General features: G+C 49.2%; 1 protein-coding gene across 2 annotated transcripts in view; it reads left to right on the top strand.

Moving 5' to 3' along the window:
- Window positions 1-24231, top strand: part of TET3 (tet methylcytosine dioxygenase 3) — a 108553-nt gene extending 84322 nt beyond the window's left edge. For both annotated transcript variants that reach the window (XM_060027501.2, XM_060027502.2), the window contains 7 exons: window positions 5382-5475; window positions 12772-12980; window positions 14377-14527; window positions 17118-17207; window positions 17722-17859; window positions 21447-21783; window positions 22412-24231. In XM_060027501.2, the coding sequence (XP_059883484.1) occupies window positions 5382-5475; window positions 12772-12980; window positions 14377-14527; window positions 17118-17207; window positions 17722-17859; window positions 21447-21783; window positions 22412-24216 (2824 nt within the window). In that variant the 3' untranslated portion in view covers window positions 24217-24231. The remainder of the gene's footprint in view (window positions 1-5381; window positions 5476-12771; window positions 12981-14376; window positions 14528-17117; window positions 17208-17721; window positions 17860-21446; window positions 21784-22411) is intronic.

Genomic DNA, 24231 nt, shown 5'->3' with positions numbered 1-24231 from the left:
CCTCTAGGTGGTCACAAAGCACCGAGCTGATCTCCCTGTGCTATGCGGCTACTTCCCACTAGCTATCTATTTTACGTTTGGTAGTGTATATATGTCCATGCCACTCTCTCACTTTGTCACAGCTTACCCTTCCCCCTCCCTGTGTCCTCAAGTCCATTCTCTAGTAGGTCTGTGTCTTTATTCCCGTCTTGCCCCTAGGTTCTTCATTACCTTTTTTTTTTTTTTTTTAGATTCCATATATGTGTTAGCATACGGTATTTGTTTTTCTCTTTCTGACTTACTTCACTCTGTATGACAGACTCTAGGTCCATCCATCTCACTACAAGTGACTCAATTTTGTTTCTTTTTATGGCTGAGTAATATTCCATTGTATATATGTACCACATCTTCTCTATCCATTCATCTGTGGATGGACACTTAGGTTGCTTCCATGTCCTGGCTATTGTAAATAGAGCTGCAGTGAACATTGTGGTACATGACTCTTTGAATTATGGGTTTCTCAGGGTGTATGCCCAGTAGTGGGATTGCTGGGTCGTATGGTCATTCTATTTGTAGTTTTTTAAGGAACCTCCGTACTGTTCTCCATAGTGGCTGTATCAATTTACGTTCCCACCAGCAGTGCAAGAGGGTTCCCTTTTCTCCACAGCCTCTCCAGCATTTATTGTTTCTAGGTTTTTTGATGATGGCCATTCTGACTAGTGTGAGATGATACCTCATTGTAGTTTTGGTTTGCACTTCTCTAATGATTAATGATGTTGAGCATTCTTTTTGGCCAGCGATTTTTGTGAGGAATCTTGACACTATTGTTTACAGGTTGAGGGCTGCAGGGGAGTCAAATGTACAGGTTTGATCTGGGATAGTTTTTATGTGTGTTTGTTTTTTGGTAGCAATTTTGCAAGATTTCTAGACAGCTCTCTCAATAACTTTTAGTTATAGAAGAGTATGTTTTGAAATAAGGATTAAGAGATAATGATAAAGTTGAGATTTGTCCTTTTTTTTTTTTTTTGTCATTGCTTTAAAAATAACAGCCAAGTGTAGATTCTCCAGAAACTGATCCAAGGGAGGAATTCCTCTCAAGACCAGGAATACTTGTGTTTTTCCTCAGCAACTGGTTTATTTTTATCTTAAGGGCCTTGTAAATCATGGAACAGATTGTGTTTCCATCTTTATGTTGGCTGCTTGTAAGCTTAGAGCCAGATTTGTGTATCCTCATTAGGAGGAACGTAATTTCTCATCTTTGGCCCGTGGGAGCCTATTCAGGTTCACTCCTGAGTCCTTTTGACATGACCCTGAGTCTTCATTAGCTTCCTTGATTTCTCATGTGATGAAATGTTCTAGGCTCATCTCTTAAAAATATGCACAAGATCCCACCATCTGCATTTTGCATAACAACATCATGTCTATCTGTTTCCCCCTTTACTCTGATTTCATCACCTGTTATTTTTATCACATAGACATCTTTTTAAGCTCCTTCTGGAACAGGAGGGGAATGAATGATTGCTGAAAATCACCTGGAGGGGGGTCTAGTTTGTGAATGATCCAGGCTGTCTCTTTCTCTAGACTTCCCGCCCAACCCTTACTCTGCAGGACCACTCCACTGCCAGGAGTTGGCCAAGGCAAAGAGGGAAGAAAACTGAAATCCAGGGGATGTTGGTGCTTTTAGTTTATCTGGGAAAGACTGTGAAAGGAGGAGGTTGAAAGCAAGTCCTAAAATATTATCAGATTTGTTAATGGGTTCCATACCTCCTGGGTACCCAGGTCCTTGTTGTCATAGATAATTGGAGTCAGGTGTTCAAACCCATATCTGAGAATGGCCTGCTGCACAGGGCCACGTGTCCTCTAACTGGAAAGGGGATTCTCTGCAGCCTAGGAGTTCATTAAATGTTCATGCTAGGAATGAAAGCACCAACACCGTGCCAGCAAATCCTCTGAGTGTGGGGGGAACTGGTCTTATTAATGTGTGATAAAGGTAACCCTGAAGAATCACAACTTTAGATCAGCGGTTATCAAGCTTGAGCGTGCTTCAGGTCTCTGGAGGACTTGTGAAAGCGCAGATCGCTGGGCCCCACCCCAGGGCTTCTGACCCAGCAGGTCTGGGATGGGACCCGAGAGTCTGCATTCCTCCCAAGTTCCCAGGGGATGCTGGTCCCAGCACCACCTTTGAGAATCACTGGCTAAGACGATGAAGTTACCCTTTAGAATAAGGTTTCAGCCTACCCTTCCAGACTTAGTGTAGGGTCTAGGAGTTCACCTGTATCCTAGCCTCTTAATGATAGGCCGGAAAGTAAGACATTTAAGAAAAAAGAACTAAATCCAGAGTTGGTTGGTTGTCTTTAAACACAGAGATGGTTCTGGTTAAAAAAAAAAAAAAAAAAAAATTCTAACTGATCAGACAGTGCTTGGCCCTTTTATTTGCTCTCAAATATGAAGTTCACTACAGGAAGCATTTCTCACAAGGATGAGACGGTGGGAAAGGTCTTGGTCAGAAAGCCCTGGTCTGTGTCCTCAGCTCACCCTCCTGTGGGGAACACGATATCCTGTCCGTTCCAGTGCGAACAGTATGGTCACCTCAGGTTGTTCTTCCCACAGCGACCCCAGGACACACTGAGTGTCCAGGCTCTGCGCTCCTGATAGATGCTTGTGGAGCTGAAAGTTTTCCAGGAACCAAACAAAAGCAGCACTATCTGGTCTTTTCCTCTTGAGCCAGACCACGCTATATAAACTCCCCAGAGTCCTGTCTCCAAACACATTCTATAAGGGACTAACGTAGCCTTAGAATTTTAATGTGGCAGTTATCAGCTTTTCACCTCATTCCTGAGGTCTTGAGTGAAATAGAGAACATTGAACTCAGAGAAACCTTAGATCAGCACTTTTTTTTTTTTTTTTTTGGCGGTACAAGGGCCTCTCACTGTTGTGGCCTCTCCCGTTGCAGAGCACAGGCTCCGGACGCGCGGGCTCAGCGGCCATGGCTCACGGGCCCAGCCACTCCGCAGCATGTGGGATCCTCCCGGACCGGGGCACGAACCCGTGTCCCCTGCATCGGCAGGCGGACTCTCAACCACTGTGCCACCAGGGAAGCCCAGAAGCATTTTTTTAAATATTTGTTTTCTTTTCCAATTACAAAAATAAAACATGTCTATAAAAGTCTGTTTTTTAAAAGTCTAGAGTGAATAAAGCTCTCTAATAATTATCCTTCTTAGAAGAAAAAAAATTTTTTTAAAGTTTGACGCATACGTTACTATTTTTTCTAAGCATTTGTGAAGAGACACATATGTATATAGAGAAATTTTGAACAAAATGGGGTCAAGCATACTATCCCCATGTTTGTAGCTATTACCCCCCACCCCACTTAATTTCTTTCGTGTCAGTACATACAGTTCTGTAGAATCCTTTTTGACAACTACATGGTTTTCCATTGCATGGACATTTGTTTTATTATGTTTTATTTAGCCAGTCCTATACTGGATATTTAAGTTCTTTCTAAATTTTCTCTTGTAGATGCAACAATGAATATCTTGTTCCTAAATCTTGGTGTATTTGTACAGTTATGTCTGAGGTAGAGATTCCTAGAAGTAGAGTGGATGAGATAAAGAATTATGTGTAACTATATATGTATTTATATAAAGAATATGTAAAACAGAATATGTAGTAGCTATGATAACATTATCCTCTATTAAATAGTATATTAAAATATGCTGTGACCAAATTGGATTTATTACAGAAATATAAGGATTGTTTGCTTTAGACAGTCTGTTAAAATAGCATACCTTGTTAATTGACCAAAGGAGAAAAACCATTCAATCATCTGTGTCCTTAGTTGCTAAAAATGTATTTGATAAAATTGATCGATTCTTGATTAAAAATCCTTAGAACAAGGACTTCCCTGGTGGTGCAGTGGTTAAGAATCCGCCTGCCATTGCAGGGGACATGGGTTCTAGCCCTGGTCCGGGAAGATCCCACATGCCGCGGAGTAACTAAGCCCGTGCACAACTACTGAGCCACGTGCCACAACTACTGAAGCCCGCGTGCCTAGAGCCCGTGCTCTGCAAGAGGAGAAGCCACCGCAACGAGAAGCCGGCACACCGCAACAAAGAGTAGCCCCCGCTCACCGCAACTAGACAAAGCCCGCGCGCAGCAACGAAGACCCAATGCAGCAAAAAAAAACGAAAAGAAAAGAAAAAAATCCTTAGAACAGGAAACCCTTAGTAGAGCCCTTCAAAGTAAGGGAGTCTCTATCTCTGTCCCAAAGTCAGCGAGCTTCATGCCCAGGGATGAGTAGTTAGAAACATTTCCAGTAAAGTCAAGAAATAAGCAAAGATGCCTGCTAGTGCTTTGGAAGGGGCTGGCCAGTACAGACACAAAAGAGATGGAAATAGAGGCATGGAAAGTGGAAAGGAGGAGGTGGCAAATAACCAGTACTTGTAGACGATAATATTATTGTACTTGAAACTAAAAAGCTATTAAAAATAAGACAATTCAGCAAGATGGATGTTTACAGTATTAAGAATAATTAATATTTACTGGGCTCTTCCCTCATGCCAGGAACTTCAGAGTACTTTAAGGCACTCCCTGTGGATTATCTCATTTGATCTTTTCCCAAGCCTAGGAGACAGGAACCATTTTTATATCCATTTTACAGATGAGGAAACTGAGGCTTAGAGAAGTTCAGTCATTTGGCCATGGTCCTGTAACAAGGAAGTGCTGCGCTGGCACTCAAGCCCCAGCTCTCTGACCTCCAAGGCTGCACTTTAACCACCACTGCCCCCAGGTAGCTGTGTGGTCTTGGGCAGGTCAGTTCAGCTCTGGGGGCCACAGTTTCATCACCTCTGAATGTGGTGAATCCCTGAGTGTGTGCACACATGTATGGGCCAGGGCAGGGGTGTATGCAGGAACCAGACGTGTTTACTGTCCAAGGGAATCTCAGAGCCAGTTTGTACTGGGTAGGGTCACTTCCCCCTGGCCTCAGCTATCTTGTCCTCATCTGTTCAAATGTCAGTTGGGGATTGTTGAAAGAGAATAATAAGGGTTTCCCCATTTGTTTTGTCTGTTGCATTTTACTGAATTTATAAATAACTAACTCTGCTAACAGGGCTGGATACAAATGAGCCTTGGGTTTGAGTGCTCAGAGGTAATAATCAGAGACCTTCTGCCCTGGGACAGAGCGGAGCCGGGTGGACCAGAGGCCCTGGGAGTCTGTAAGTGGAGCTGTGTCCGCAGAGGCTTTCACACGGAATAAACATTTAAATCTTTCTCTTCCTTCTCTATTGCCCCACAGTAACTAGAAACCCTAGCTGAAACACACTGAGGCTTGCCTTCTTACCAAGACTTGCTCTCCTTTGGGCTTCAGCTGTGCTAATGGTGCCTTCTGTCTCCCTCTCCAGGTACGGAGAGAAGGGGAAAGCCATCCGTATCGAGAAGGTCATCTACACGGGGAAGGAAGGGAAGAGCTCACGTGGCTGTCCCATCGCAAAGTGGGTACGTATCAAAGCTCCACAGCCCAAGCTGGGCCGGGGAGTGGAGGGCAGGCGTGTGCACTGTCCAGGGAGCTGTGAGCCAGCATCTGGTGCTGGTTAGGGTCATCTTCCCCCAGCCTCAGCTGTTAGTCCTCACTTTGTTTAAATGCCAGCCTCTGATGTCCAAGGCTGGCCTTGGAACTGCTCTGGTCATTAAGCTCAGCTCGTACTGCCCCTGTGGTTCAGGGCTGCAGAGGGAGGGAGGAGAAGCGGAAGCTGGAGATGTCATCTTGCTCAAGGCTGAGCCCCACCACGGTCCCTGTGACTCCTCTGCCCGCTTTGTGTGCCCTGGAGCTGCAGGTGTTCCTGTCTCCTGTCCACAAGAACTAAGCCTCTGGGCAGGGGCAGGGACAGCATTGCTTCTGTTTTACTTCTGAGCCACTGTTTGCTATAAGGCAGCCTGTGTGTCTTGGCAGAGGGGAGGTCAATGACTCAGACCCCAGTTTCACCCAAAGTTTTCTGACCTTGCCCTTCCAGTCCTCATAGAGCCCTGTGGAACCAGTGCCCAGAGCAGCAGCAAGGTTATCAGGTAGCTGTTTGCTCAGTGCTTGGTAGGGAGAATACGCATGGAACATAGAAGGCTCCATCCCTGTGTTCAAGCTGCTTATGATGTAGAGACACAGGAAGTAAGATCATGGAGACTTGAATAATCGAGCTTTAACACTGAGAGGCAGACTTGGTGCTGTAGAGTTCAGGGGCAAAAGGGACATGACTGGCAGGAGGAGTGTTCAGGCAGTTTCCCAGAGAAGGTGGATATGCGTGGGGCCATACTAAATGGGCCAGGAGAAGGTAGCAGCATTCCTGGTGAGGAGAATCATGTTGACAAAGGCAAAAAGGCTGGGTGAACATACACACGGCTCACTTTGGGTGAGGGATGGTGGTAAGATGACCTTTGTCATCCTCTGTCTGTCTGCACACATGCCTGTTTTTATCTGGTCTGTACCACATGCCTTTGCACCTTTATGTTTAACGAAAATAAAAGGTGTCTGAACCTGAACTACCACATATCCGTTTGTAGCCGTTTTCAGACAGTGAAGAATTATCTGGAAAAATTTGGAATACTTAAGAGTATTCACAGGTATGTAGAAGCATGTTGTCCCCACCCTTGTGAAAGACGGTCATTACAGTGGGAGGTTGACTATGTCTGCGGCTGAGCAGGGTGGGGTGTTACCCCCCCGAGAACCTGTCAGAGAAATGGCATTGTCCCTCTCTCCTGCTAATTCAGGCAGTTGTTGAGGAATTCCAAAGTCTTGGGCAAGAAACTGAAGACCCTTGGGGCGCAGGTAGAGAGAGGGACTTCTCGGCTTCAGAAACAGCACCTTAAAGAAAGAAAACACCTGGCTATGTGGATGGTGTTGAGGATGAGAACATGCATTTCCAGTCCCCGGACACCCATGGTCAAGCTTTAGCTCTTGACCAGCACTTGTATGTCTCTGCTGAGGGCTGAGGAGGAAGTTGCCCAGGTAAAGCGTGAGATCAGTTTCTGGGGCTGTGAGAGGAAAGCAGAATGATGGGGGAGGAACTTGGTCCTCAGAACTTTGGTCCTCCAGAGTCTGTGGACAAATGCCCAGAGCGGGACACATGTAGCACAGTGCTTTGTCCAAAGGTTGGAATAACTTGTGGGTATCACCAAGTCTGGTGGGGGATGCCAGCTTTGAAAGAAAAGCTTAGATAGAAGGGAATACATAGTGACAGAGAGGTGAGGAAATTCTGTATCTGATGAGTGAAGATAAAAGGAGAGAGGAAAGAAAATTTTTTTATGAGAAGAGTGGTAGATCATAGAACTGTTACAGTGGCAAGAAAAAGGCCGTGCTGAGTTGTGGGGTTTTTTTTTTCCTCTTTTATAACCATCTCTCATAGTGTGGTGGACTTCTCTTATTTTTTGCCTACACAGCCACCAAATACCCTATGTATTTTGGTTGTAGAGCTCATCTAGAGTTCCACCTCCTTGGAAGTTAGAGGAGAGGCAGGTGTTCCCTTTCCCTGCCCCCCACCCCTGGGGAAGTGACCCACAAATGCTAAGAAGGACAGATTATCCTTGGTGGCGGCATGGCATCAAGAGCGCAGGAAGTGGTCCCTGGCCACGGGGGACTGGGAGCATCCAGCTGCCTGTGGTGGACAGTGCCTTCTGTGGCTCTCCCCACTTCCCCTGTCCCATGTCTAGAGCCTGGGTCTTCTTTCCAACTGGGGTTCATGTCTGTGTTTGCAGCCTGAACCCCCAACCAATACCTTCATTACAAGCAGTGTACCCGACAAGCTCTAGACTTAACCGGCTAGGATCTTGGGGGACAAAGCTGAGGTGCCTCATGGATGTCCAGCAAATGTGTGTTGAGAGAATGATCTAAGAAGGCAATGGGGACTACCCAGAGAGCCTGCTGGTAGTCTCTGATTTTAAGGTGGCCTGTACAAAGTATGGAAGTCACCAAGCATGGGAGTAAGGGGGTGACCCACGGAGCATTCCAAAGGCTCAGAATAAACAGAGGCAGCCAGAAGCAAACACTGCACATGGGAAAAATGGGCTTTCGGTAGAAGAATCATAGACATACTGCTTCGCCAGCCTGTAAAGGTAACAGGTCAGAAGGCGGATATTTGAAGACCCTTCAGGGGCATGGTAGAATAGACTTGCTGGGGAACCCCAGTAGTTGGAACTAAGTACCGAGGGTGAGAGTTATGGGGGAATAGACTTGAGTTTCTGCCTGGTGCTGTTCTAGGTTCAGCGCTCAGGGAATTCCTGCCCAGAGTCTAGGTGATCTGTTTACAGTCCTGTGATGGCGTGTGAACAGTCTGCGTTGCCGTGCTCGAGTGTTGGTTTGTTCACACCTTACGTTGGCCTTTGACTTTCGCACTTTGTGTATTTCACCCTGCTGGGTTCCTTCCTAGAGTGTGGATAGGGAGCTCCGCTTTGTTATAGCTTTTTTGAGTGTACCCAGAGACCTGTGAGGGTGCCACAGGGCTGTCTGCTCATGCCTAGGCACCTTTATGTGTTTGTCACTTGGGAAACCCAAAGGGCGTGACCTCAATCTCGACTTTGACAGGTCGGGTGTCTCTGTGTGCTCTGAACGTGTGTTGCACATGAGTGCAATTAGTCGATGCACTGCCCAGGCAGTGAGCAGAGGTGGACAGTAGTGTCTCAGAAACCCTAGTACCTACGATGTGTGCAGATGCCCATGAAATGCCCGGCTCAGTCTGCAGTAGGCCAGTCACACAGGGATATGATTAATGGCATGTTCATATATTTACTGAGCCACAAAAACAATTTTATAAATAATGATGTAATCAATGCTTCCACAAAGGGTGAGGGTGGGGGACACCATTATTGCTGTGGCTCAAAACAGGAACTCTTGGCCCAGTTATATGTTTTGTGTAGCATACAAGGTGTCCTTTAAATTTTTGAAGCAAATTCTGATACGTGCTGCATCATGGATGAAACTTAAGGACATTATGCTAAGTGAAATAAAGCCAGTTATTAAAGGACAAATGCTGTATGATTCCACTTCTGTGAGGTACCCAGAGTAGTCAGGTTAATAGAGTCAGAAAGCAGGATGGTTGTTACCATGGGCTGTGGGCAGGGGAGAATGGAGAGTTAGGGTTAAATGGGTGTAGAGTTTCTGTTTGGGAAAATAAAAAGTTCTGGAGATGGAAAAAGTTCTGGTGATACTTTGCACAACAGCGTGAATATACTTAATGCTACTGAGCTGTACACTTAAAATGCTAAATTCTAAGTTACATATATTTTACTACAATTTTAAAAATTGAATTTGGTGTTCCTGTGTTTAAAAGGAGAGATTTCATGTGAAAATCTGGATTTCTGTTTTCTTCTTGCAAAACTGGAAGAGGTAGGTACACTCGGCTGGAGTTCCCACCAGGCAATGGTTGATGGAAAGAGGTCTGGCTTCCCACCCCCACCCCCACCCCCAACTCTTCAGTTGTACATCTGGCCTGCTTTCCTTATTGGTATTTCCTGCCCGGTGGCTCTCAGCATCTCCCTGCACTGACGTACTCATGACCAAGTCTGTCTCCAGCCCAGACATCTCCTGAGCTCCACACCCATTCTGTTGGGGCTGCTTAGAATAGCCACTCCAGTGTTCCAGAGTGCCTCTGGCCTCAGCATGCTCCCTGCTAACCTGCCAGGAAACACGGCCCACACTCACCCACTTTTCTGCGCCACGAAACGTGGAAGTGATTTAAGACTTTTCCCTGTCCCTCAGCTCCTATAGTCAGGTGGTCCCAAAGTTCCCTTTCTTCTAAAGGTCTCTAGAATCCATTCCTTTTCCTGTTTCATTCCCCCCATTGTTCTAGTTCCGACTTCATCTGTTTTGCTTGTGTTACGTCAGTGGTCTCCCCATTTCACCCCTCTCCCGACTATCTGCGCCCCTTGCTAAAGCATGTAGTTATGTATATAAGTGAGCCCCCTGCTTATAGTCCTTTGTAGAAGCCCCACCTCGAGTCGTTGTCCCTCCTCCTGCTACTCAGAGCCCTTCCCAGTCTCCCCTCTTCACAGGTCCCCACATCTTATCGAGTCACAGAATTCCCTGGGATTTTGGGGGGAGATTCAGCCACCTCATCCCCCACTCCTGGACCCTTTGCCTTGACACATCTTTGTGTGAGCCAGGACGGTGTTTAGGGAATGAGTGAAGAGGAGAGCAATGCCCAAGGCCTGTGCTTTTTTGTTTTGTTTTGTTTTTATTTTAATTTTTTTTTTGCGGTACGCGGGCCTCTCACTGTTGTGGCCTCTCCCGTTGCGGAACACAGGCTCCGGACGCACAGGCTTAGTGGCCATGGCTCACGGGCCCAGCCGCTCCGCAGCATGTGTGATCCTTCCAGACCGGGGCATGAACCCATGTCCCCTGCATCGGCAGGCGGACTCCCAACCACTGCGCCACCAGGGAAGCCCGCTTTTTTGTTTTTAAACAGCCTTATTGAGATATAATTCACACACCATACAATTCACTCATTTAAAGTATATAGTTCAATGGGTTTTGGTATTATTAATTTTTTTAAATTGTGTTAAAATATACATAACATAAAATTTGGCATTTTAACCATTTTTAAGTGTACAATTCAGTGGCATCAATTACATTCACATTGTTATGCAACCATCACCACAGTCTATTTCCAAAACTTTTTCATCGTCCCATACTGAAACTCTATACCCATTAAACAATAACTCCCCAAACCCTCTCTCTCCACCATCCCAGCCCCTGGTAACCACCATTCTACTTTCTGTCTCTATGAATTTAACACGTACAGGTACCTCACGTAAGTGGAATCATACAGTATTTGTCCTTTTGTGTCTGGCTTGCTTCACTTAGCATAGTGTTCTCAGGGTTCACTCATGTTGTAGCATGAGTCAGACCTTCGTTCCTGTTTAAGGTTGAGTAATATTCCATTGAATGGACGTGCCACATTTTGTTCATCCATTCGTCAGTTGACGGACATTTGGGCTGTTTCTGCCTTTTGGCTATTGCTAGGTAATGCTGCTCTGGCCATGGGGGTACAAGTACCTGTCCAAATCCCTACTCTCAATTCCCTTGGGTGTATTCTTAGTTGTGCCTGGTTATATTTGTTTAAATTTTTGAGGAACTACCAAAAACTGGTTTCCACAGCATCAAGACCCTTGCTTTTTAACTAAAAACATACAGATATGCACCGTTTTCTCTGCAGATGTTTTAGGACAACATAAAAAATCTCTGAATATGTTTTGGCTTATAATTTTATCTATGTTTTGGGTTGGCCAGAAGGTTCGTTCAGCTTTTTCCGTCAGTTGGCTCTAGTAGCGTTTAGTTGTCTTTAACTTCATTCGAAACAATTGGATTGGATTGTGACAGCTGTCATATCAGAGTGCATTAAAAAAAAAACATCAAAATTGGTGAATTTTTGTGTAGACATTTTAATATTGAAGATGGAAGGAAAAACAACATTTTTGGCATATTATGGTTTATTATTTCAAGAAAGGTAAAAACACAGAAAATGATTTGTGTGGTGTATGGAGAAGGTGGTGTGACTGATCACATGTGTCAAAAGTGGCTTGTGAAGTTCCGTGCAGATTTCTTGCTAGACAGTGCTCCACAGTCGGGTGGACCTGTGGAAGTTGATAGCGAATCAAATCGAGATATTAATTGAGAACAATCAACGTTATACCACGCGGGAGATAGCCGACATACTCAGAATGTCCAAATCAAGCGCTGAAAATCATCTGCACCAGCTTGGTTACGTGAATCGCTTTGATGTTTGGATCCCACGTAAGTTAAGCGAAAAAAACCTTCCTGACCGTATTTCCACGTGCGATTCTCTACTCAAACTTAATGAAAACATTCTGTTTTCAAAACAAATTGTGACGGGCGATGAAAAGTGGATACTGTACAATAATGTGGAATGGAAGAGATCGTGGGGCAAGCGAAGTGAATCACCACCAACCACACCAAAGGCCAGTCTTCATCCAAGGAAGGTGATGTTGTGTATGTGGTGGGATTGGAAGGGAGTCCTCTCTTATGAGCTCCTTCTTGAAAACCAAACGATTAATTCCAAGTACTGCTCCCAATTAGACCGACTGAAAGCAGCGCTTGATGAAAAGCGACCAGAATTAGTTAACAGAAAACGCATAATCTTCCATCCAGGTAATGAAAGACCGTGTGTTTCTTTGATGACCAGGCAAAACCTGTTACAGCTTGGCTGTGAAGTTCTGGTTCATCTGCCATATTCACCAGACATGGCACCTTCGGATTTCCATTTATTTAGGTCTTTACAAAATTCTCTTAATGGAAACAATTTCAGTTCCCTGGAAGACTGTAAAAGGCACCTGGAACAGTTCTTTGCTCAAAAAGAAAAAGTTTCAGGAAGATGGAATTATGAAGTTGCCTGAAAAATGGCAGAAGGTAGTGGAACAAAAGGGTGAATATATGGTTCAATAAAGTTCTTGGTGAAAATAAAAAATGTCTTTTATTTTTACTTAAAACCCGAAGGAACTTTTTGGCCAACTCGATATTCTTATCCCTAAGTCTATATACATCACCAATGACTCAGGTTTTGTAGTAATTGTTTTTTTATTTTGCTATTTAATGTTTTTCTTTCCCTAATTATAATGGTCCTTTAGCCTGTGTGGTTGCTGTCACCGAGGCGTGACGCCCCTGGTACACTGCCCTAAAGATCTGCGCCCGCAGGTCTGTTGGGCAGAGGTGAGGGGGTGTGGCATCCATGCAGAGGATCATGGGTGCCCAGCTCCTGTGATTCACAGCACCCCTGCCCCACCTCCCTGCAGGTGATCCGCAGGCACACGCTGGAAGAGAAGCTGCTCTGCCTGGTGCGGCACCGGGCAGGCCACCACTGCCAGAATGCCGTGATCGTCATCCTCATCCTGGCCTGGGAGGGCATCCCCCGAAGCCTCGGAGACACCCTCTACCAGGAGCTCACCGATACCCTCCGGAAGTACGGGAACCCCACCAGCCGGAGATGTGGCCTCAACGATGAGTATGTGGACGGTCCCAGTGGGCAGGGGTGGGGCAGTGGGGTCAGGGCCCTGTGTGTCCTGCCAAGTTAGGACTGTGGTGGAAAGAATGCTTACCTACGGATCTGGCCTGGGGTCTGGCCCTGGCTGGGGAGGCTCTCTTGACTCAGCTTAGCTTTGCTTTCCGCCCCAGGTTGACTCTGAGGCTCTAATAGTGGTAACAAGTGTGGAAAAGTGTGAGTGCCCCGCTAATATAAGGCATCAGTGGTACTCACAAGACCTACCCTTATAGGGTCCCCTCCCCCATTTTTTAAATTAAGATATTTTTACTTACAGTAAAATTCATCCTTTGAGGTGTACAGTTTGAAGAATTTGACAGATGTTTACGGTCATGTAGCCACTGCCACAATGAAGATATAGAAGAGTTGCATCACCCCCCAGACTCCACCGTGCCCTTTTATAGCCAGGCGCTTCTCCCCACCCCTGGCAAACACAAATCTTATTTCCTGGGGCTTCCCTGGTGGTGCAGTGGTTGGGAGTCCGCCTGCCGATGCAGGGGACACGGGTTCGTGCCCCGGTCCGGGAGGATCCCACATGCCGCGGAGCGGCTGGGCCCATGAGCCATGGCCCCTGGGCCTGTGCATCCAGACCCTGTGCTCCACAACGGGAGAGGCCACAACAGTGAGAGGCCCGCGTACCGAAGGGGGAAAAAAAAAAATCTTATTTCCTGTCCCTGTAGGGTTGCCTTTACGAGAATGTCATATGAATGGAACCATACATCATGTAGCCTCCTGAGTCTCGCTTCTTGCCCTGAGCACAGTGTTCTGAGTTTCATCTATGGATGTGTGTATCAGTAGCTCGTTCCTTTTCACCACTGAGCAGTATTCCACTGTGTGGGTGTGTCACGATTTGTTTATTCATTCCCCAGTTGGAGGGCATTTGGGTTGTTTCTGGATTTTATTAAGTGTTGGATGGTAAAGTCAGTGTTCATTGGTTTAAAGGCCTGTCAGCACGTGGGCCTGCAAGAAGCAGGCATGTTCAAACTCTGTGGTTCACATTCTTCCCGTTTGTGTGGTCTGTGTTGGAGCTGGTCAGGATATTAAAGTTAAGGCAAAGTGGAAACGTTATTGGGTTTTTGATTAGATCCTCCCCAGCCATCTCAAACAGCCCGTGTGCTTCTCCCCGCAGCACACTCTCAGACTTCAGGCTCGGGTGGGAGCCAAACAGGCTGCTCGGAGCTGATTCCCTGCCCACAAGGGTAGAGATTTGGGAAAGGAGCTGAGGTCAGGGAAGGATGTCATGGCCGTCACTGGGAGGCCAGTGGATGCCAGGCCTCAACAGGGCCTCCCCCCGAGGAAGGGGGAAAATTCCAGAACTAAAAATGTGCCTCGTATGCCTAACATGTGATATATGTTGCAGCCGTACCTGCGCTTGCCAAGGCAAAGACCCAAATACCTGTGGTGCCTCGTTCTCCTTCGGTTGTTCCTGGAGCATGTACTTCAATGGCTGCAAATATGCTCGGAGCAAGACTCCTCGCAAGTTCCGCCTCGCGGGGGACAACCCCAAAGAGGTGAGCACAGCCCCACAGGGAGCATGAGACCCTCCCACTCACCCTGTTCCACCTACTGCTTTTAATAGTCCCGGTGGGATGTAGGATTAGCACACTGTGACTCAGATGTGTAGAAAATGGAACTTCCTTTCTTTTTTTTGAACTGACCTTATCTTGCAGTGAAATAAGGTATGTGGGGTGTAGTGTGGAGGAATACGATGAGTGAAAAATTAGACTTACCAATTACAGGTACCTCAGACTCTTGCAGTTTAGAAAAGTCTCTTTAAGGTAAATGTTCAGATTCCTTATTAGAACTTGACCCGCTTAAAGGGTTATTTCTCCCCTCCATTCTTCTCAAGACATCTTTCTGGGTGTGACGTGTGGCACAAAGAGGGGCCACTGGCCCTCAGGCCACCTTCTGGCCGATGCTGGATGTCCCGAGGTGTCCCTCATCCTGCCTGGCTGCTGGGCCCACATCTCTGTGCACTTGTCCAGTTGTCTAGGTTCTTGGTGTCTCCTTGCTGGGGGCCTGGCACGGTCCTCGGGCACTGGTCTGGCATCCACATGGTATGGCCACTAGGCCTGAGGCCTCCTCCCGCCCACCAGAGCTCCTCCCCAACCCAGTGACAGCAGCACAAGGGGCCTCAGGGTCTCCTCTGCAGGCCGAGCTTAGGCTGGGAACCAGAAGCGTCAGGTCAGGTCACCTCCCACTCTGCCACTTCTCTGTTGCCCTGGTTATGAGGGCCATCCCAAGGGGGTCTCCACTTGGAGTCCAGATGCAAAGCAGGCATAGGCCTGAGTGGTCTCTCTGTCATGTCTCCTCCAGCCTCCCTGCCTTCTGCCTCTGCTACTGTGAGAGGGGTACTGGATCCAGGCAATACCTTGATCCCAGCCTCTACCTTCCAAACCTCTCCAAGCTCCTTTTACCAGAAGGGCTTCCCCATTTTCCAGGAGACAGGGACTCTCCTGGGGCACATTTTTTTTACACCACATGTAAATTTCTATGCTCAGACTTCCAAGCTTTGCTTTTCAGAAATAAAAGGAAGCACGTCCAAATTTAGAACCCCTTTTTTCCCCTCAAAGCCCAGCTTTCTGACTATTACACGACCTAGTCTAAGAGTCTGATTTGACACTAGACTTTTACTTATGGCAGTGCCTGGCCTCCCCCAGAAGCAGCAAATGCAGGTGCTTCAATGAATGGAGGAGTCCCAGTGCCACCAGGAACTAGGAATTACCATGAATGAAAATAATGGCTTTAATTTCTCACAAATACTTTCCCTGTTCCATCAGCTACCATTTCCTGTGCACTAAGTGCTGGGTACTCTGCCCAGCACCTCACAGGTGTCTCAGTTAATCTCATGACAGCCTGAGGATCTAGGCCCTGTTACTGCTCCCTTTACACGTAAGGCAAATGGTTTGCCCAGGGCCATGTGACAGTGATGATGAAGTCAGCATTTAAACCCTGGCCTGTGTTTCCCCAGAGCTCACAAGCCTCACCCCCGTGTTGTGCTGGCTTCCGGCCCACTATGCTGGTGGCAGCGTCTGGAAGGCAGCCAGGGAGGTGCAGTGAGGCTGGCTGGCAACTCTGGCCGCCCTGCTGGACAGACAGCTGAGCCATTGGTCTCACCCTTCCATTTCTAATTCTGTGAGTTTGGTACCTTTTTTCTTCCCTCTTCCTCTTCTTTCTTCTCCGTAAACTCTCCATGCCTGTGCTCAAGGCTGGCTAGGAGCCCCCATAGCCCAACTTGTTACCCTCAGAGAGCCAGAGAGAGGCTGCAGATACCTTAAACTCTCTGCCAGTCTGAGGGCTGCTGCTCTGTCGAGGGCAGCGCTATCCAGTAGAACGTTCTGTGATGATGGAAATGTTCTCTGTAGAAAACACAGCCACGGGAGCCACATGTAGCCACTGAGCATTTGAAACGTGGCCAGTGCAGTGGAGGGGCTGAATTTTTTTTAATTTTTAAATTTAAAAAAATTAATTGAAACTTCTTAATTTTAAAAAAAAATTTATTTAATTTTAATTAAAATGAATTTATATTTCAACAGCCACACATGGCTTGTGGCTAAACACATGAGATGATGCGGGTCTAAAGGACAGAACATTGTGGTCTGGCCGTGTACCTGGCTGGTGATGGGCGCTGGGCCTAGCTGGCTGTGGGATTTCTAGCACGGGCCTCACCCACCTCTCCCTGCCTTTATTTACCTGTCTGGACCACTGCAAGAAGGACCCACGCCTGCCGCTCTTGCTTGTACATGCCTGCCATCCCGCACCTCTGACCAAGGGTGTTGAGCAAGTGCTTAGCAAGAGCAGGAACCTGTTCTAGGTGTTCTGAGCAGCACTGGGCTGGAGCCTGGCAGAACAGGTGCTTAGTAGTCAGGGTGACCAGACCCTCAGGCAGTGTCTTTCCTGGTGAGCTTCAGCGTCTCCAGCATTAAAACAGACCTGGCACCCCTCCCAGAGGGAACACCATAAAGATACCTGATAGCACCTTACTTCCTGCCTTCCCAGTGGCACCCCGGCAGTGGTTCTAGAATGGAGGTCAATTTCCCATGTGCAGAGTTTGCCAGGCAGGGCTGCCCTGGAGGTGTGTGACTGTTCTTCTGTCCACAGGAAGAAGTGCTCCGGAAGAGTTTCCAGGACCTGGCCACCGAAGTTGCTCCCCTGTATAAGCGGCTGGCCCCCCAGGCCTATCAGAACCAGGTACTGAGTCTTGGGCTGTTCTGTGCCCACATGTCACCCACATCTCTGCCCAGGCTCCCTGAAGTGGGGGAACAGCGGAGTGGGTTCCTTACGGGAAAAGCCCAGCCAGAGCTAGAGCAGTGATCTTTGTTAAGGTCTTTGTTAAGATCCCTTGTTTACACCAAGCCGACCACATCCCAGGCTGTCTCTCCTGTATCCTTGGTCTTTGTCTCTCTCCCCTTAATAATCCTCCACCTCCTCTGCTCTGGTTTCTACTGGGGAGGCTTGAGTTTCTCTCACCTGTCACTGCTGCACCCCATAGACGAGGTGAGAGGGACTTGAGATAACCCAGAAGAAAGTAACCCCTTATAGGGACGTCAGCCAGAAAACCTCCCTCCTACAGCCCAAGTACAAGATGGCTGTGGTCCTTAACCTCCTTCCTCCCTCCTTCCCTCTAAGACCTGGCCTCCCCCATGCCGAATCAGGGCCACTCACCTCAGGTCACTCGAGCAGCTGTCCTTGGCCATCCACACAGGTGACCAATGAGGAAATAGCGATTGACTGCCGCCTGGGGCTGAAGGAAGGGCGGCCCTTCTCAGGGGTCACGGCCTGCATGGACTTCTGTGCCCACGCCCACAAGGACCAGCATAACCTCTACAACGGGTGCACGGTGGTAAGGAAGCCTGTGACCTGTCACAGCCCCACCTGAGAGACGATCCTGGGAGGGCGCACACCTGTTCTCTGCAGATAGGTGGGCTCAAGGCAGGGAGGGTCCCTGCCAGACTACCTGCTCCTGCCCACTTCTCTGGGAAATGCAGGGGCAAGGCTGGCTTGGGTGCTGCAGAATGCAGCCTCTTGGGCACCCAGTGTCTCCCAGTTCTCTAAAGTGTGCTCCAGGTCTCTCTGAGCACTAGGATTTAAGTCCAAACAACCTTTTGATTCATGCATTGAGCAAATGTTTATTGTGCCTCAGGTACTGCTCTAGATGCCGGGGAATAAACCGGACAGAGTGCTGCCTAAAAATGTGATATAATGTCCAGTAGCAAGGAAGGCTGTGAGGAGAAGATGAAGTAGGGTAAGGGATGAAATGACAGCACATGCTATTTTAGATGACATGGAGAGAGAGAGGCCTGTATGAGGAGGGGCACCTGAGCAGAGATGCGGAAGTAAGGGACTGAATGCGTGAGGGTGGGGTGCTCCAGGCAGAAGGACCAGCACAGGCAAAGGCTCGGAGGAGTGAGATTAGAGGGGCAGGCAGGGGTGAGGTCACAGGGAGCATGGGAGGCTGGGAGGGCTGTGGGTTGTGCTCTAAGTGTGATGGGAAGCCCTGAGATCTCATTTATAAAGTCAGAAGCACTCTCTTGCTCCTGCAGATGGAGAATAAAATATGTTGGGGTAGGGGTGGGTGGGGGAGAATCAGAGCAAGCAGGCCAGGTAGGAGGCTGGGACACTTGTCCAGGCCAGAGGTGACAGGGCTTGGGCAGGAGTGAGGGTGGGGTGTGGGGAGTACTTGGACAGGTTGTGGGTTGATTTTGAAGGCGTAGCTGAGAGTAATTGCTGTTGGGGTGGGCCTAGGATGTGTGAGTTGCTTGAGCAACTAGGCAAGTGTTGGTGTTTACTGAGATGTAGAATACCAGGAGAGACCAGTTTTGGGGTGAAAAACAATAATTCTATTTTGAGATGCCTGCTGGATGTCCAGGTGGAGATGTAGAGTAGGCAGGGGAGAGGGAGGGTCTGGAGAAATGAATTTGAGACTGGGGAGCACTGAGTTCATAGCCAGTGGAGAGCACTGAGTTTATAGTTAGGGCCATGAGCCTGGATGCTGGCCCCAGAAGAGTGAGTGCAGATGGAAAAGAGAGGAGGTTTGGGCTTGGGTGGGGGCACCCTGGAAGGGGTAATGTGGCTGTCTTCTCTGCTTTTTAACTAGGTCCTAGGAGACAGGGCTCCCAGGGGGGCTGTGGAAGAGGCAAGGGCACGGGCATATTCAACTGAAAGGGGGCTCCCAGAGTCGGTATAGCTTGTATCCCCAAGGGGATGAATGGCCCAACCCTAGGATTTCATTTCTCCACCTTGTCCTCCTTTTCCATGTCCAAGACTGAGAAGCAAGATGGGGCAGGCTTCTGTCTACACTGTATTGTGAGGGTTTCTAGCTAAAATACAGAGAAAGAAGGAGGGGCCCTCCAGGATTAGGAGAGGGGGCAAGGAAGGAGGGTGGGGCACCAAGAGGTAGGAGCACAGTGAGGTTATTTGGATCCCAGAGCTTCCGGAGTTTGGAGTGAAAAATAAGTTTTTTCCAAAAATGAATAATATTTTTTGTTCTAATTAAACAATTATTTATTGTAAAAAATAATTTTAATACTACGAGCAAGTATAAAGCAAAAACGCCTGTTATCTCATAGGTAACCTGTGTTAGCATCGTGATGGCCGTCCATTCAGACACCTGAATGTGTGTGTGTGCACAGTTGTATACATCTTACACACTATGTGTATGTGCTGTTCCATGATCTTGCTTTTCTGAACCCAAGAATATGTGGTGGACAGCTTGCTGGTCAGTGGATATAGGCAGCACGTTCTAAGGCTGTGTGTGTGGCTGTGCCGCCACTTATCGACCAGTCTCCTGTGGATGGCAGTCAGTGCTTTTGGACTCCTCTAGAGACCACAGGGAGGGCGTCCTCAGCACAGCTTTGTGCAGTGGCCCCAGGATGAGGACACTTACAGCCCTGGAGTCCTCATTTGGCAGCTCACTGGGCAGCAGCAGGGTTTGTCAGGAGGCAGAGAGGGGAGAGAATAGCCCAGAGCTTTCCTGGGGATTTCGTGGAAAGGAATGGGCAAGGTAGGATAAGTAAGCTGAATAAGTTGAGGGTGGAGAGTTTGAATAATTTCTGTGGGCTCTGGGCTATAGAGGTGGTCCCTAGTTGTCAATACCTAGCCCTGGGGTGATTTAAGGCAGAGAGAATATTTGCCTGGTGTGTGAGAGTTTTATAAAGGAGATGGTTGGGGGTGGGAACTCTGGGTTGGTTGGTTTGTGTATCAGAGTTGCACTGGCAGGGGATCATTTGCTATCTATAGGAATTAGCTAGTCTTAGGGGAGGGACGGTCCCTCCAGGATCAAGGCCCCAAATGCCAGAACATCAGGAATACAGAGAATAAAATATAGTCAATATAAGAGTAAAACGTAAATGAGAAAAAAAATCAATCAAATCTTATTAATAATCAGAGAAACACATACCAACGACGAGGTACATTTTGATAACAGGCGAAAGTTTTAAAGAAATTAATAGCGAAAGTATCAGCAAAAGTATAGGAAAATTGAAACTCATTCTGCCAGGGTAAGTGAAACACTGACGATCATCATTTTGGAGCGCAGTTTGGCAATATGTGGCAGTTCTCCCTTACGGCTTTTATTCTAAGGAATTAAGTATCTTAGAAAATCCAGTGAAAAGGATGAAAGTATTATTTATGATAGGGAAACAGGTTTAAGTGGTCATGAGGGATTAGTTAAATTAACACATTGATACAGTGGAATAATATTGTGTGGCTCTTAAATCATATTGGGGAAGCATACTTAACATGTAAGAAAATATACTGTGTTAAGAAAAAAAAGTTATTCTAAAACTGTATGCATAATATAAATGATCCTATTTAATTATTAAAAAGTGAGTGTGTTCTTAATAACATTATATAAATAACATTAAAGTCTAAAAAAAAAAAAGTGAGTGTGTATATGACCAAGTATATGCAAGGGTTGTTTCTAGTTGGTGGGATTATGGAGATAATTTTTATGTCCTTTGTGCTGGCCTAAATTTTCTACAACCAGCATATATAATTTTCAATTTTAAGGGCAAAAGGAGGCTGAGTGTTGAAGGCAAGGAGGGTAATGGTGGAAGGTCCGAGATCTGTGTGCTGACATGTAATGGCAATGATGGCAGTGGAGGGCAGAGCACATCTCCCAGTCGTGACCTGGCCCCTTTCTGGCCTTGTGACCCTGAGCCGGTCATCTTATCCCCCCAGAGCCTTGTTAGACAAAGTGAACGGATGTGCTTTGAAAACTGTCGAGCAGACTCTAAACGCTGGTGATACCGTTACTCTGTAAAGCTAGACAAATGCGCTTTTTAGATGCTCCGGAAAGTAATAGTGGATAGCTGGGGCTGGGACGGCGTGGGGAAGGGGCGGCCTTGTGTGCGGGACGCTCAGCCCCTCCCGCGCAGTGTCTGGCTACCCCAAGCCCAAGCACCCTCCCCGTCTCTATGTTTGGGGCAGGTCTGCACCCTGACCAAGGAAGACAATCGCTGCGTGGGCAAGATTCCCGAGGATGAGCAGCTGCACGTACTCCCCTTGTACAAGATGGCCAACACGGATGAGTTTGGCAGTGAGGAGAACCAGAACGCCAAGGTGGGCAGCGGGGCCATCCAGGTGCTCACCGCCTTCCCCCGCGAGGTCCGGCGCCTGCCGGAGCCCGCCAAGTCCTGCCGCCAGCGGCAGCTGGAAGCCAGGAAGGCGGCAGCCGAGAAGAAGAAGGTTCAGAAGGAGAAGCTGAGCACTCCTGAGAAGATCAAGCAGGAGGCCCTGGAGCTGGCTGGCATCCCCACTGACCCAGGTGTGTGGGGAGAGGGTGCCCGGCGGGGGTGGCACGGGCACTGTTGGGTGGGGGGCCCTGGACGGCTCCCTTACCACCACTCTTCCTGCCTTGAGGTAGAATTCCATACAGAAAAGTACTGGGGTCTCTCAGCCACCTGGACCATCAATTGTCTTAATTTTGTCAGTCAGCGCCATAGCTGCAGCAGCCCCGGGAAACCAGGCCAGATGGGAGGCACCTGGGAGCCAAATGAAGGCCGTCTCCCTGTCTTCCCAGAGGGCAGCTGGGCGTCGCCCCGGCTCACCGGCTCTCCTCGCTGCGGAAAGTACCGAGGCGGCAGGCGTGTGGTCTGCAGCAGGGTTTTCGGGTGTGGGGCGGCCCTCGTCCCTGCAGTGGCTGGCACGAGGGGGCTTCAGTGAGGCCGGGTTGAGTTCGCTAGAGTCGGGAAGAATGACAACACCGGAGCCCTGGGCGCTGCCGGCTGCTCTTCTGGGGCTTCCGTGGGGCCGGGCCACGCTGCGCTGCACTGGGAGCAAGTCCAGCCTCACTCGTCTCGCCCGCCCAGCAGAGGAAACCTCTTGGCAAGAGGGAGCGTCCGTCTCTGTGCTTCTCTGTGCTTCTTCTCTGTCTTGCCTCCTGTCTTCCTCAGGCCTGTCTCTGAAGGGTGGATTGTCCCGGCAAAGCCTGAAGCCCTCCCTCAAGGTGGAGCCACAGAACCACTTCAGCTCCTTCAAGTACAGCGGCAACGCAGTGGTGGAGAGCTACTCGGTGCTGGGCAGTTGCCGGCCCTCCGACCCGTACAGCGTGAACAGCGTGTACTCCTACCACTCCTACTATGCACAGCCCGGCCTGGCCTCCGTCAACGGCTTCCACTCCAAGTACGCGCTTCCATCATTTGGCTACTATGGCTTTCCATCCAGTAACCCCGTCTTCCCCTCTCAGTTCCTGGGTCCTAGCACCTGGGGGCACAGTGGCAGCAACAGCAGTTTTGAGAAGAAGCCAGACCTCCACGCTCTGCACAACAGCCTGAGCCCAGCCTACGGTGGTGCTGAGTTTGCCGAGCTGCCTGGCCAGGCTGTTCCCACAGACACCCACCACCCTGCTCCACACCACCAGCAGCCTGCTTACCCAGGCCCCAAGGAGTACCTGCTTCCAAAGGCCCCCCAGCTCCACCCAGTGTCCAGGGACCCCTCTCCCTTTGTACAGAGCTCCAGTTGCTACAACAGATCCATCAAGCAAGAGCCAGTAGATCCACTGGTCCACACCGAGTCTGTACCCAGAGAGCCCGGCAAGATGGGCAAAATGCCTTTGCCTGAGGCGTCTCAGAATGGGGGACCCAATCACCTATGGGGACAGTACTCAGGAGGCCCGAGCGTGTCCCCCAAGAGGACTCACAGTGTGGGTGGCAGCTGGGGTGTGTTCCCTCCTGCAGAGAGCCCTGCTGTTGTCCCCGATAAGCTTGGTTCTTTGGGGGCTGGCTGCCTGGCCCCTTCCCACTTCCCAGATGGACAGCATCAGTGGGGGTTATTCCCTGGCGAGGGACAGCAGCCAGCCCCGCAGCCCGGAGGACGGCTGCGGGGCAAGCCGTGGAGCCACTGCAAGTTTGCGAACAGCGCCTCGGCCTTGGCTGGGCCCAGCCTAACTGAGAAGCCATGGGCGGTAGGAGCCGGGGATTTCAACTCTGCCCTGAAAGGTGGTCCCAGATTCCAAGACAAGCTGTGGAGCCCCCTGAAAGGGGAGGAGGGAAGGATTCCAACCCCGGGGGTGAGCCAGCTGGACAAAGCCTGGCAGTCCTTTGGCATGCCCCTGGGCCCCACTGAGAAGCTATTTGGGGCCCTGAAGACCGAGGAGAAGCTGTGGGATCCCTTCGGCCTGGAGGAGGGGACGGCGGAGGAGCCCCCCAGCAAGGGCACAGTCAAGGAGGAGAAGGGCGGCGGAGGCGGCGGCGCTGCTGGGGCAGAGGAGGCAGAGGAGGAGCTGTGGTCCGACAGTGAACACAACTTCCTGGACGAGAATATCGGCGGCGTGGCCGTGGCCCCCGCTCACGGCTCCATCCTCATCGAGTGTGCCCGGCGGGAGCTGCACGCCACCACACCCCTCAAGAAACCCAACCGCTGCCACCCCACCCGCATTTCGCTGGTCTTCTACCAGCACAAGAACCTCAACCAGCCCAATCACGGGCTGGCCCTCTGGGAGGCCAAGATGAAGCAGCTGGCCGAGAGGGCGCGGGCGAGACAGGAGGAGGCCGCCCGGCTGGGCCTGGGCCAGCAGGAGGCCAAGCTGTATGGGAAGAAGCGCAAGTGGGGGGGTGCCATGGTCCCCGAGCCCCAACATAAGGAAAAGAAGGGGCTTGTCCCCACCCGGCAGGCGCTGGCCGTGCCCACGGACTCAGCAGTCACCGTGTCCTCGTACGCCTACACGAAGGTCACGGGCCCCTACAGCCGCTGGATCTAGGCGCCAGGGTGCCAG

Source organism: Delphinus delphis, chromosome 12, assembly GCF_949987515.2.
Source record: "Delphinus delphis chromosome 12, mDelDel1.2, whole genome shotgun sequence".
NCBI lineage: Eukaryota > Metazoa > Chordata > Mammalia > Artiodactyla > Delphinidae > Delphinus > Delphinus delphis.
The sequence above is the reverse complement of the archived record's forward strand: the minus strand, read 5'-3'. Positions and strand labels throughout refer to the sequence as shown.